This window comes from Aspergillus nidulans, chromosome VIII, assembly GCF_000011425.1.
Source record: "Aspergillus nidulans FGSC A4 chromosome VIII".
In the NCBI taxonomy this organism is placed as follows: Eukaryota; Fungi; Ascomycota; class Eurotiomycetes; order Eurotiales; family Aspergillaceae; genus Aspergillus; species Aspergillus nidulans.
The window spans coordinates 751,379-763,481 of NC_066264.1; the positions used below are offsets into that span (position 1 = coordinate 751,379).

Below are 12,103 nucleotides of genomic sequence, written 5' to 3' on the forward strand. Positions count from 1 at the left end.
ATGAGTCGGGATTGGGGGCATGAAAAGGTTTTAAATACGGGGGATTTTACTATTATGGACAAGCATTGGACGTAGACTCGCCAGATTCTTCGTTATGATAGCGGCGCACTGTGGATAGTCCGAGGTATACTCACTTACGCTTGTAGTTATGGAGTCAAGTAGGATATCCCGTATCTTTAGAAGAAATAAGAAAAGAGCCGGAATAGATTGCCCGGCCGGTGTTGATTAATGCCAAGGTAGCGAAAGACTTGGTGTGGTTGCATGAACGAATCAGGGTCTCTCTCTGGGGTGCAGAATCTGGGGTGTGGGGAACAAATTGGAGGTGCTTGTCGAACGCCAGGGCATCGGGTCATGCGAGAAGGCGGGAACGGCCAGATTGTCCTACGCCGATCTGCCGGGATTTCCAGACTCCGGAAGGAGGTTCCGAGTTCAGGTTAGCAGGTGCGGGAATTCCGATAAACAATTAGCCATGTCAATTGTATTTCGTAACCGTAACATCGTAGCAAATGTATATAATAGCATATTGAGCCCGCCTACACCTCAAACCCGTCTATCTTCCTCGAGTTTATAGCCTGAATCTTTCCGTGAGTAATATTGCATATATATTGATGATCCCTAAGGATGATTCCTATCGCTGGTATATACAAAACGGATACCAGGATAGGCTGCTTATTGATGTTCAGATGTCGTCGGACTGCGTGAGTGCGGGCTACTCTTCTCGCGCATCTCGGGTGTAGCGCTGCCGGTAGCAGTGCCCGTGGAAGGTTCAGGGTGACTTTTGAGCGCCTTACGCGCCTTTCGTCCACCGCAACAGGCAGCGCAGCAAGAACCCAGTTCGATGATGAACGCGATAAGGTTGAACGCTGCAGCGATCCACATAAACGCCAACATACGGGTACCCAATTCGGCCCTGATGTTGAGATCAAATGCATCACCGCTAGTGAAGATATTCTTGAACAAGACAAACATAACAGTCGCGATGACCGCGGCAACGATTGTGAAGATGGCAGTTAGGAAGGTGATGATCGTAAATGGAATGGCGCGGCAGAAGATGAAAGTGCGTCGGCGGTGCGGAGGGTGTAACCGATTGACTCCTGGGTCGGAAGAGATGGTCTGCGGTGGGCGCGATGAGACAGCAAGCGGAGATGCAAAGATGAGGACGAATGTGAGCACTGTCGAGGTGATGAAGAGACCAAACATCCAATGGGAGGCGGCTCGGGCAAGGTCGAGGGCGTCCGTTATGTCGGATGGAAGAGCAACTACAGCGGTCAGTGTGTGTTTGATATCATCAAAAGAGAAGCGGACGTACTGGATGCTCCTGAAAGCAGTTCACTAAGGATAATCTGAACTGGGTTGAACCAGTATAGTGTCTTGGGCTTCGAACAGTGGGTGATGCCTTCGTTATTGTAGCCCTCGCAAAAATTCCAGAGTCCAACCTGGTAGAAATCATGCAGGCCGATAGATCGCGCAATACTGTTGATGAAGACGGCGTTGGGTACGGATAGAGGGATAATATCGGACAAGTCGATTTTTAAGAAGTACGTCTGTCGGAGAACGGGCTTGTCCGAGGTATTCCCAATGACAACGAGAAGTAAAAATATCCAGGCGATTAGGTGAAGGAACGACCGTAGAATGCGATGTGTGAGTACCGTTCGTCGACTCCGGCCATAGGCCGGCCGCTCCGAGCTCTTGCGGAAGCGAGGTAGCACCGCCATAGACCCTGGCCGATGCGGGATGAACGGGCAGACACGTTAACAATGTTTAAAATACAACTGCTGAGTAGACCGGTAGATATAAATACGCTGGTCGAGTAAGACGGGTGAGGCGGAGTAACGATAACAATAGATATGAAAGTGATCAGGATAGTCCAAGGAGAAAGTCAGCGCGACAAAAGAAAACCCAAGAAACCCAATGACGTTAGATTATGGTGACCAACGAGAGCAGCAGGAAAAAAAAAATGGGAAAAAAAATAATAGGCGAGTAAAGATAACGAAATGTGTTTTTTAGAGATGGTAGCCCAGAATTGAGCATCAGCATGAAAGCATGAAAGAGTGGAGGGAGCAGGGTCAAAATGAAGGTTCTGCTTGGGCAGGGCTGGTAGCTACAGTAAAAGTGGCCAGAGGGATCACCGTCGAGCTCTCCGACGCATCCACTCTAGGCCGCAACGATGAAGCACTAGTGATCTTCAGTTGATCAGAAACTGAATGGTAATATAATTGGACAGCTCAGGGGTTAGGGGCCAGTCGTGGCTTCCTTCTGCTGTGCCTTGATAATGATATAAACTTCGCACAGTCACCCCCAACAAGGTGTTGGAGTCTTTAGAATTGTAGGGTGTACATTAAATGCTGTATCACGATCGTAAGTTTGCATCTGCAGCTCAGAATGCGGTGACCTAACGGGCATCAAAAGTAAAAAGTCTGGACCGTTGTTGGGCTTGTGGCTGTCAGCCGGCGACGTCACCCACCGACGATCCGCCCCTGTGAAGCCGTACTATTGGCGGCTATGCTAGGCAGATCGGAACTTCACTTAGCGCAGCCACACTCGCCACACCCGCTGCAGCAGCTGGAGCAGTTTATCTGCTCCTTCATCAGGTTTCTCGAGTTGGGCGGCCGTGACGTTGTCTGTTCAGTACTCTCTTGTCTTTTCCCCTGGCTTCCTGGCTGTCCTCTCCATCTTGAAGTTATCCTTAATTCTGCCAATACCGCCTCCAGAATGAGGCTAACTTGGCTTCTGACTCTTCTGGCCGCCAGTCGGGTGCTCTCCCAAAACACAGACTCCGACTCCGACTCCGACAGCGACAGCAGCACCACCACCGATTCCAATGAGGAAGCCATCTCGCAGTCTCTAGCTGAAATCGCGAGCGCTATCACGACCACTGTGGATGATGCCACCGTCCCTTCGGGGGATTATATTACTTACTCGACTACCGTCTACCTTACCGGAACCCATGGCACGGTGATCGGCTCAACGGCCGTGCAGGTGACGGGCACCCCGAACGCCAATGCCACAACGTCCGCCAACGCGACTATTACAAGTACTTCCGACACGGTAACTGTGCTGATAGGAGGCCAAACAACTATATCTGGCAATTCAACGGGGAACTCGACGCATTCCGCTACTCCAAGCCCGTCCCAGACGCCGGTCGTCAACACACAGCCCTGCAATGGCTGGCCCGAGTTCTGTGACCGAAAATACTCCAATATCACGCAGGTTGCTGCCCACAACAGCCCGTTCGTGGCCCAAGGAAATGTCGCTGCCAATCAAGCGCTGGACGTGCATTACCAGTTGGACGACGGGGTCCGAATGCGTATGTATTCTCACCGATGGAATCAGAAGTTGAGCTGACTGAATAGTGCAATTTCAAACTCACATAATGAATGGCACGATGTATCTTTGTCACACCAGCTGCGATTTGCTGAATGTCGGGCCCCTGGAAGACTATCTCAGCAACATTACCGAATGGCTGAGGCAGCACCCCTACGATGTAGTCACAATTCTCATCGGGAACTACGATTATGTCGACCCTGGAAATTTCACAACGCCGATGGAGAACTCGGGCCTGATGGATTTCGTGTTTACACCGCCCATGATTCCTATGGGTCTTGATGACTGGCCGACGCTGGGCAGCATTATCCTGTCTGGTAAACGGGCGATTGTCTTCATGGACTATCAGGCCAATCAGACAGCCTACCCCTGGTTGATGGATGAGTTCTCGCAGATGTGGGAGACACCCTTCTCTCCTACGGACCGCGACTTCCCTTGCACCGTGCAACGCCCGCCTGATTTGGCAGCGGAAGACGCCAGGAAACGGATGTATATGGCCAACCATAACCTGAACATTGATTTCAGCATCGCCAGCCTTAATCTGCTCATACCAAACACGGCCTTGCTCAACGAGACCAATGCCGACCATGGCTACGGCAGTGTGGGCCGGATGGCTGAAAACTGTACCAGTAAGTAGCTATTCTCGAACTTGGTTTGACAGGTACTAACCAAACCAGCGCTATGGAATCGCCCTCCGAACTTTTTGCTAGTCGACTATTACAATGAAGGCAATTTTAACGGGTCGGTTTTCCAGGTTGCGGCCGACATGAACGGCGTCAGTTACGATCGAGACTCGTGCTGCGGAACTTTATCCGCAGCCTCCAGCTTGGGCCCCGGGGCGATGATGAGCGCTGTGCTCTTCTTTGTTGGACTCCAGGTTCTCGCTTGGCTTTAGAGACATAATCCTGTACTGTACATATGACCATAGAATATTTATAATCACGAGAGATGACCACGTATTTATCACGAATCTCGGCCGGCTACGCCAAAGTAACTTTGAACCCCCCATGAAGTTGCGTCTGGAAAATGCCATGAGGATCATACTCCTTTGCCACAGCCTTGAGGAATTCGAGATTCTCCTCTCCATAACTCCGCAGCGGATTCTGCGACTCGGCCGCATAGTTGAGATAGACATAGGGATATTCGCCTCCAACAGACCGCGCGAAGTCATCCAGCTCACTCATAAATGTCTCTCCAACCCAGTCAAACAGCGCCGTATCGTCGATATGATCCCAGGTAAGCCAAAGGAGGTCCACTACTGCTGGTTAGTATTGTTTAAATAGGCCAAAAGGAGAATTACAAATACAATCCCTCCTCTCATCCAAACCCAGCACATTGCCCCCTTTCTTCGTCCCAATTTCCGCAAACAAACCCGGCAACGGCTGATACAGACTCTTGATATTCCACTCGCTGCTTTTCGCAATCTTTCTGACCTGCCTAATCAGTCGTTCCTGGATCTCAACCGCCTTCTTCAAGATCGCTGCGTCATTCGCAAACGTCACCGTGAAGAAGTTACTATGCAGCCCACTCTCCGGCTCTAACTCTCCAACCAACCCCTCAAGGTCTGTCTGCCGGGTCGTGTCAGAGATATTCGACAGCAGATAAAATGGCTTAAACGCATCCGGATACGGGTCCGCATAGGGTTTCGTGTAAACGAGTGAGTTGACGATGACTGGTCTGTCCATCGTCGAGATGTACGTGTACAGTGGAATCAACGAGGCGTAGGGGTCGTTCTTGACGTTCGCTGTGAAATCAATCAAGGCTTTGATCTGGGCATTGACGTTGGTCTCGTCGTGCTCGTATGTGACGATCCCACCCCATATGGAGTTGCGCGGCTGCGGGAACGTCTCCATGTCGAAGCGCGTTACTATTCCGAAATTGCCGGAGCCGCCTTTGAGAGCTCTAAAAAGGCGCGGGTTATGGGTGCTGTTTGCGGTGGTGAGGGTGCCGTTGGGGAGGACGATCTACATCCGTCCGCATTGGCCGTGGTCAGTGTAGCTCTGGATCCGTGTGAAGCCTCGAGAGTTTGAGGATGATGGAAATGCCTACCTCGAAATTGACCACAGAATCACAAGCGAATCCAAACAGTGCGCTATGATGCGAATTCCCTCCACCCACCAGAAACCCGCCTACGCCTACCGTCCCTCCCCGTCCACCGGCAACACCGACCCCGTACTTCGCAAGAGCCCCATAAACGTCCTTCCACCTGGCTCCCGGCTCAATCGACGCAATGCGCTTCTCTTCATCGTAGACCGTCCTATTCAGCACCGAGAGATCGATGGTGACCCCATACTCGACATTCGTCCCACCGACGAGCGTGCTATGCCCGCCGGCGCGGATGGCAAACCGGCATTGCGGCGTATTGTCGTTGGTTGAGACTAGTACGGAGAGGGCTGTGGAAAGGTCGGACGCTGAGCGTGGCTGAACAATGCAGGAGGGATAGAATTGGGTGTTGTCAACGCGCCAGTAGTTTGCTTGCGAGATGTGGTAGGCTGGGGACGAAGGGTCGTGGACGGAGGTCTTGAGGGAGGTGGACTGGAGTGCTGTGCACTATTCACTTTGTCTTCAGCAAAGAATGGCCCGGTCTATGGATGTACTGAGAGGTGCTGTATATTGACTTACGCAGGCGGAGACTGATGCTGTAGCTGGACAGGTCTTGTAGGACAGAGCGTTGAGGCCAAGACTCTCAAGCACCGAGAGGGCTTTGTACGGGCAGACTTTCATCCTGACGAGAAGCTGAAAATTCGGAACCTTTGGAGTATCAAGTTGGCGATCGTCGTCAATTTAAAGCTTTTGTCACCGATCTACCGTCCAATTCCCACAATTGTGTACTTTGGAGCACTCCAACAAATGCACGGTCATGTTCACTGAATCGTATAGTCCACTTTATGCCAAGAATGCACAAGCGGCACAGTTAGTGCCATGCAGAAACGGTGCTTAAAGACGGCGGGATGTTTAGCTGCATTTAAGCCTTGCCCGGTGCCTCTGAGGCTCCAGGATCTGTTCTTCTGAAGCAATTGGGCATGAACGATGAACAGTTCTCCCGAATATACTCTGGTGTGCAAACTCATTAAGGAATGACTCTGACCTTGGCGCTGGGGTTAGGGCAGCGCAGCCCTATCGTATCTGAGTCGGGTCCAGCTCTACTTGCAATCACTACTACATGGGTTATGAACGGAACCGATACTGTCAACTAGGGCCAGAGAAGATCCCAATGGCTCGTGAAAGAATTACTTTGTGCTGGTAACTCGGTCACTGGGCCGGGGTCGATAACCACCTACAGTAGAACGTAGGCAGAAAGCAGAAGTCCAACGGGAATTTAGGCCACGGCCAAACACACCTCTCGCTGCTGACGAAATAGTGTATGGGTGTTTAAAACACGCGAACATTACGGACGGCTCTTCTTGAGCTGGCTCCTGCCTTACTCGATAGACGATACTCTTCCGCGATATTATGCGTTCTCTTATGTTGAATTTACTAGTTTGCGTAGAATACAAACACCACTCTATCCTGAACAAGGGTCAAAATCTTAGCATCGATACATGTATAATGTTATTTACCCCCAGAAATGCAATGTCATTCCGCAGCCGCATTTCGAATTCCGAGCCGGAGTTGGGGGGTAGGGCAGCCCTACCTGAGTCGAGTCGTCTAAGCAAAAACTCGAAACGTGGATCGAAATACCAATTCATGCTTGCCTGACAGAAAATGGGCTTCCAGGTTGAGTTCATCCAAAGTAGGAAGCAAATTCCTCGCCGGGGAAACGTTTCATCTCCTGCCTCTAATCTTCTCTCATAATCTTAATCTTTCTTGCCCGCTCCAAAACGCTCCCTTTTACAAAAGGAAAAAAAAGTATAAAATATATATAATAAGATAAAGAAAAAACGTTGCACACAGTTGATCAAACTCAAAGTCTTCAGAATAGAACCGGAATAAGCACCGTTGAAATGATGGTGGACAGGCAGCAGCTCAGTCTTCATTTTTGTCTTCAAGCGTGACCACGCTTACCACGGCCGTGACGGTGGCAGGTTGTAACATTAAGCATGTAGTGCGCCACAGCATGTGATCTCGTACGCTTCCAACGTCATGTATATACTATCTGAGGGCTTCGTTCCAGTAACAAGATAGGCCTCCCGAGCAGAAAACTTATGTTGAATATCTATCTTCTTGCTCGCGTACAATCTAGCCGCAAATACGCCTCTGTTTATCCTGCTCCGGCAACCCGTTAGAGGGCGACTTTCCGTATAATATATTGACCTGGCAGAACAATTGCATATTATACTTCTGCTATTGCTCGTTCTGCATCAGGGATATCTGCTGGGGAGCGGAAAGATGTGCTAGGAAACTGGACTCATTCGTTCATGTGCCGGTTCAAAGTCCAGGTCGAAGTCTCCCAGAAGTCCTCATGAGCCTCAGTCAGACCAGCAGTTGCAGCAGCAGCAGCAGCAACTTAAGCAGATTAAGATGCCAGAGCCTATGCCACCAGAATCGCCGCAGCTTGTTCGGCAATGGAGCCGATGGCTGAGCAGTGAAAAAGTTCAAGACCAGAAATGCCTTCACGCTAGCCAACAGGGACCGTATCTTGAGTTTTAAGACGATCAGGAAATATAGCTATAGTGAGGAGCGCTGGATTTGTACAAGCAGGTCGAAGAGTGCCAGCCGGCTTCCGAGCAGGAGCTTTGGCAACGAAGGGCTTTATGTGGGATGGAAGGTAGTGCGGGATGGGATCTGGCAAGCTAAGCTGTGCTGCATTTAACTCGGTATTCATAATATATAGTGATTCTTTTATACATTATCTCACCATAAGGACTGAATTTTGCCGCACAGCTTCCCTTCTGGACTGATTTGAACATATCGACCGGTGCCAGAGCTTCCAGTGTTCAGCCTCAGTCCGGATGTCCAAAGATATTAATGACCTAGTAATGCAAGAACTTCCCTTGGCTCCGCCTGATTATTTGTAGAGGGCAACAGTTAGATTTATCGGGTGGTTATAGCATCCTGTAAACTTTATAGTCTCCGGGAAGTATACATTCCCAAAGCGGCTTAGCGCCCCACACTCAAATATCGGACCAGCTCGAGTCCAACCTCATCTTCACTCCTCATACACCCAACTAATCCGGTCCCTCCCTCTCCCTCACCTTGACAAACTCATCCGAACCCGATACTTCGAAATCGATCGACCGGAGACACACCGCGAGCCAGACAAAATGGTCGACATCGTCCCTCTCTCCTCATACCCCTCCTACATCGACCTTCTCCCCTCCATCCAAACTTGCAACATCACAAACCTTCCGGAGAACTACTTTCTGAAATACTACCTTTACCACGCCCTTACTTGGCCGCAGCTCAGTTTTGTGGCCGTCGTCCGCCCCCGCAATGGGTACCCCGACGGCAAGATCGCAGGCAATTACCCCAAAGTCGTAGGGTATGTGCTTGCCAAGATGGAGGAGGAGCCTACGGATGGTGTGCAGCATGGGCATATCACCAGTTTGAGCGTTATGAGGACACACCGGCGACTGGGAATTGCGGAGAGGCTGATGAGGATGTCCCGTACGTTTACTCCTTACCGCAGGGGGGTGGTGGGTTTGTAACGTTTGTTGCTGACGGTTTGGTTTTTAGAGAGGGCAATGGCTGAGTCGCACCGCGCGCAATTCGTTTCTCTGCATGTGCGTGTCTCCAATACCGCTGCGCTGCACCTCTACCGCGATACACTGGGCTTCCAGGTCGATAGCGTTGAGAGCAAGTATTATGCTGATGGGGAGGATGCTTACGCGATGCGCATGGATCTTTCAAACATGTGGCTTGATTGGGCGGAGATCGAGCGGAAGGACCGGGAGCGCCATGCGGCTGACGAGAAGGACGCGGACGAGGGCGATGAGGTGGGGGAGCTGGGCAAGAAAGAGGACGAGAAGGAGAAGGAGAAGATGGTGAGGGTCAAGGTTGGACGGAGTCTAGGGGTCGGTGACCTGGTGGAGAAGAACGAAGCGCAGACAGCGTCAGTTTAGGATGTCGAGTCGTAGAGGGGCAGATGATTGCGGCTTTATTTAGAGCTACGCAGCGAGAGACTACATGTAACGAAGATCTTCAAGAGGAGATATAACACGTTGAGACAGTATATAAAGTAACCAAAATAAATCGAACACCAAAACACCATATTACACTCGTGTCGATCATTTTACTCATTCGGTTCCCTTGCTAGGCTTTTGTTCCTTCCCCTTCTCCTTGGCAGGTTCAGGTTCTTCCTCAGAGTTGGCGCTGGGTGTCTTGATCGAACTAATCGCACTACTCTCGGAGCCGGCATCGGCATCGGCGCGCTGCGTAATATGTGCTGAGACAGCGCGACTTTGCGAATTACTGCCCAGCTCAAGATTCTGCAACCGCTGCTCCAGATTCGACTCAGAAAGCGGCGCAGGCACAGAGCCAGCCTCGGAAGCCGTCTCCTCTTGTCCATGATTCTGACCCTGAGCCAGTCTCCTCTCCCTCTCCCTCCTCTCCTGCCTCCTTCTCGCCTTCTTCGCCCTCCTCGACTCCTTCTGCTCCTCGCGCGCCCTCTTCACAACATCCCGAAACGCCTTCCTCGTAGCTCTCAGCTCCTCCTTCGCGGCCCGCCGTTCCGCCTGATTCCGCTGCCGATCTGCCGGTGACTCCCACCTTCCCCAGCTACTCCGTCCTTGGTGTGACGATTGCGATGTTGAGTGCTGATCACTTCGCGACTGTCCCCATCCCGGTCTCCAGCGGCGGGTTGAAGAGACGCGGGCTTGCCGTCGAGATTCGCGGAGAGCGTCGAGCTGCCGACGGAGTTCGACGGCTGCGTCGTAGAGTTCACGGTCATGGTGGGCAGATAGAGAAAGGAGTTGGGCGCGGACGGTGGCGAGGTCGGAAGAGGAGAGATCTGATGTTGTGGAAATGGAATCGATGGAGGAGAGGGAGGAGTCAGAGGTCGTGGACGAGGTAGAATCCCTTCGGGGGCGGTTGTAGGAAGTTGAGTTTGCTGACTGTTGTGGTTGTTGCTGCGGTTGTTGGTCAGAAGAAAGTTGCTGAGACTGGGCTACTGTGGTCTCCGGTGCGGATTGACTTTGCTGGGTATATTGAGCGGTGCCGGAAGTCTGAGACTGATGCTGGGGCTGTGGTTGCGGATAGTAGTGTGGATATGCCTGCGGAGGTTGGTTCCATCCAGAAAAGGCGCTTTCAGCCTTTCGACCACTGAGACCTGCTTGCTCTTCGATCCAGCGGCCATGAGCCATAGCTTGTTCTTCGACCTTGCTGCCGTAGTACTGTGCATGGGCCGTTATCTGATCCCCGTAATGCAGAGCCTGCTCCGAGATGCGGTCGCCGTATTTCTGGGCTTGCGCGGCAAGACTCGAGAACCAGCCTAATGGACCGCCTTTCAGGATCGAGCTTTCATATTGCTGCGAATGTTGTGTGCCCCACCCCCAGGGCTGCCACTGCGGGTATTGGTAATGATAGACATGAGGGTTCGCCGGGTGAAAGAATCCAGAACCTTGCTGTGGTGGGTATGGAGCTGGGTTAGGGATTGACCACCCGTATGGCCCTGGTACCTGCCCGGGGTACATAGGAGCCTGCGGATATCCCGTAATCGTGGGGTGCATGTTACCTGGCAGAGGATGACCCCTGCCAGTTTCCGGTACCTGAGTACCGCGATTCTCCTGCGACGCCCTCGTAGCAGCGGGATAACACCTCGGACAGAGCGGGGAGATCGGCGCATTCCTGGGATCTGTAACGTAAAAGAATACGATCCGCACCGCGCGCGGCTCAAAAAAGTACTGGTTCCACTCCTTCATAACCGTAGCGATACGCATTTCCCGCTCCTCATCTGTCTCCTGAGGCCGGTCTTTCCGGTCCCGACGTATCTCAGCCCTCACCTGCCGCGGAAGTTCAGCGGACGAGGACGCAAGGCCAAGATGCGGAGGAAACAAGTGCCGTAAGAACATATCCCAATCTTGCTGGGTGACGTTCTCCATCCGGGGACTCCAGCATCGCGGGCGCCGCGGGAAATCCTTGGCCTGGCTTCGCGGATAGATGGTTATATGATGCTCCAGGACTTGCTCTGCATCTTCAAGTGCAGGAGGTGGCCGTTCAGCAAAATACGCAGCGGCTGATGTGAAATGAGTTGGAAGTGCGGCAGATGCTGCTATGGGCATACTCCCTCGGCTGTTATGCAGCTGTGCATCTCCATCTCGGATGTGAGGGAGGCTTGGGGTTCCAGCTGATGATGAGGTTACATTTCTGTTGCTGGTTGACGGCGCAAGTAAAGGGTCCACGGCGGAGTATGGCGGCGGAGGTGCCTCGTCAGGGTCCATGGCGGGGAATGTTTGATCCCGAGAGATGGGATCACAGGATTTGCAGATAGACAGGGCGTTGCGCGTTTAGAAAGCCATACATAGTGCGCAGATTGTTAAGGGAGTCTCCAGTCCCTCAGACGCGCTCTCTGGAGACCGTTCTCTTGTAAAGGTTGAAGCGGCCAAGGCAGCAAGATTAAAAAGGCACGAGGCACCTGGCTTGTCCCGCCAACACAACTTGACTAAACAATGCCAACACTGCGATTTGACTCCGGTTGGCTCGTGTGTCGTGAGATCCGGGTCAGCAGTGCAGAATACGAAACAACGGTCAGAAGCGAAGGAGTCGAAAGATGAAGCTCTCCCAAATCGGTGGAGACAGCCGTGATCACGGGGCTTCCGCGGTCCGATTGGTCAAAACACCAGCCATACTATACAATTGGAGTAAGTACACCTATAGGGCTGAGCATGGAGATCATCTAACA

The 12,103-nt window shown here is 51.9% G+C and overlaps 5 protein-coding genes across 5 annotated transcripts, besides 1 other annotated feature; 2 read left to right on the forward strand and 3 right to left on the reverse strand.

The window, feature by feature from the left end:
* Positions 1-12,103: part of a sequence feature (contig 1.18 602..175793(-1)) that runs on past both edges of the window.
* Positions 580-2,337, reverse strand: ANIA_01331 (SUR7/PalI family protein). Its single transcript, XM_653843.2, has 2 exons — positions 1,310-2,337; positions 580-1,259 (listed from the first exon to the last, which is right to left on the reverse strand). The coding sequence occupies exons 1-2, from the start codon at positions 1,713-1,715 to the stop codon at positions 670-672; spliced, it is 996 nt and encodes a 331-aa protein (XP_658935.1). The 5' UTR covers positions 1,716-2,337; the 3' UTR covers positions 580-669.
* ANIA_01330 (uncharacterized protein) lies at positions 2,610-4,281 on the forward strand. Its single transcript, XM_653842.2, has 3 exons — positions 2,610-3,307; positions 3,354-3,953; positions 4,002-4,281. The coding sequence occupies exons 1-3, from the start codon at positions 2,713-2,715 to the stop codon at positions 4,217-4,219; spliced, it is 1,413 nt and encodes a 470-aa protein (XP_658934.1). The 5' UTR covers positions 2,610-2,712; the 3' UTR covers positions 4,220-4,281.
* ANIA_01329 (FAD-binding oxidoreductase) lies at positions 4,305-6,048 on the reverse strand (the record flags this gene model as incomplete). Its single annotated transcript, XM_653841.1, has 4 exons — positions 4,305-4,579; positions 4,697-5,288; positions 5,374-5,874; positions 5,947-6,048. The coding sequence occupies 4 exons, from the start codon at positions 6,046-6,048 to the stop codon at positions 4,305-4,307; spliced, it is 1,470 nt and encodes a 489-aa protein (XP_658933.1).
* Positions 8,529-9,326, forward strand: ANIA_01328 (peptide alpha-N-acetyltransferase complex A subunit ARD1; the record flags this gene model as incomplete). Its single annotated transcript, XM_653840.1, has 2 exons — positions 8,529-8,871; positions 8,941-9,326. The coding sequence occupies 2 exons, from the start codon at positions 8,529-8,531 to the stop codon at positions 9,324-9,326; spliced, it is 729 nt and encodes a 242-aa protein (XP_658932.1).
* Positions 9,501-11,642, reverse strand: ANIA_01327 (uncharacterized protein; the record flags this gene model as incomplete). Its single annotated transcript, XM_653839.1, has 1 exon — positions 9,501-11,642. One exon carries the CDS (start codon positions 11,640-11,642, stop codon positions 9,501-9,503), a length of 2,142 nt encoding a protein of 713 aa, XP_658931.1.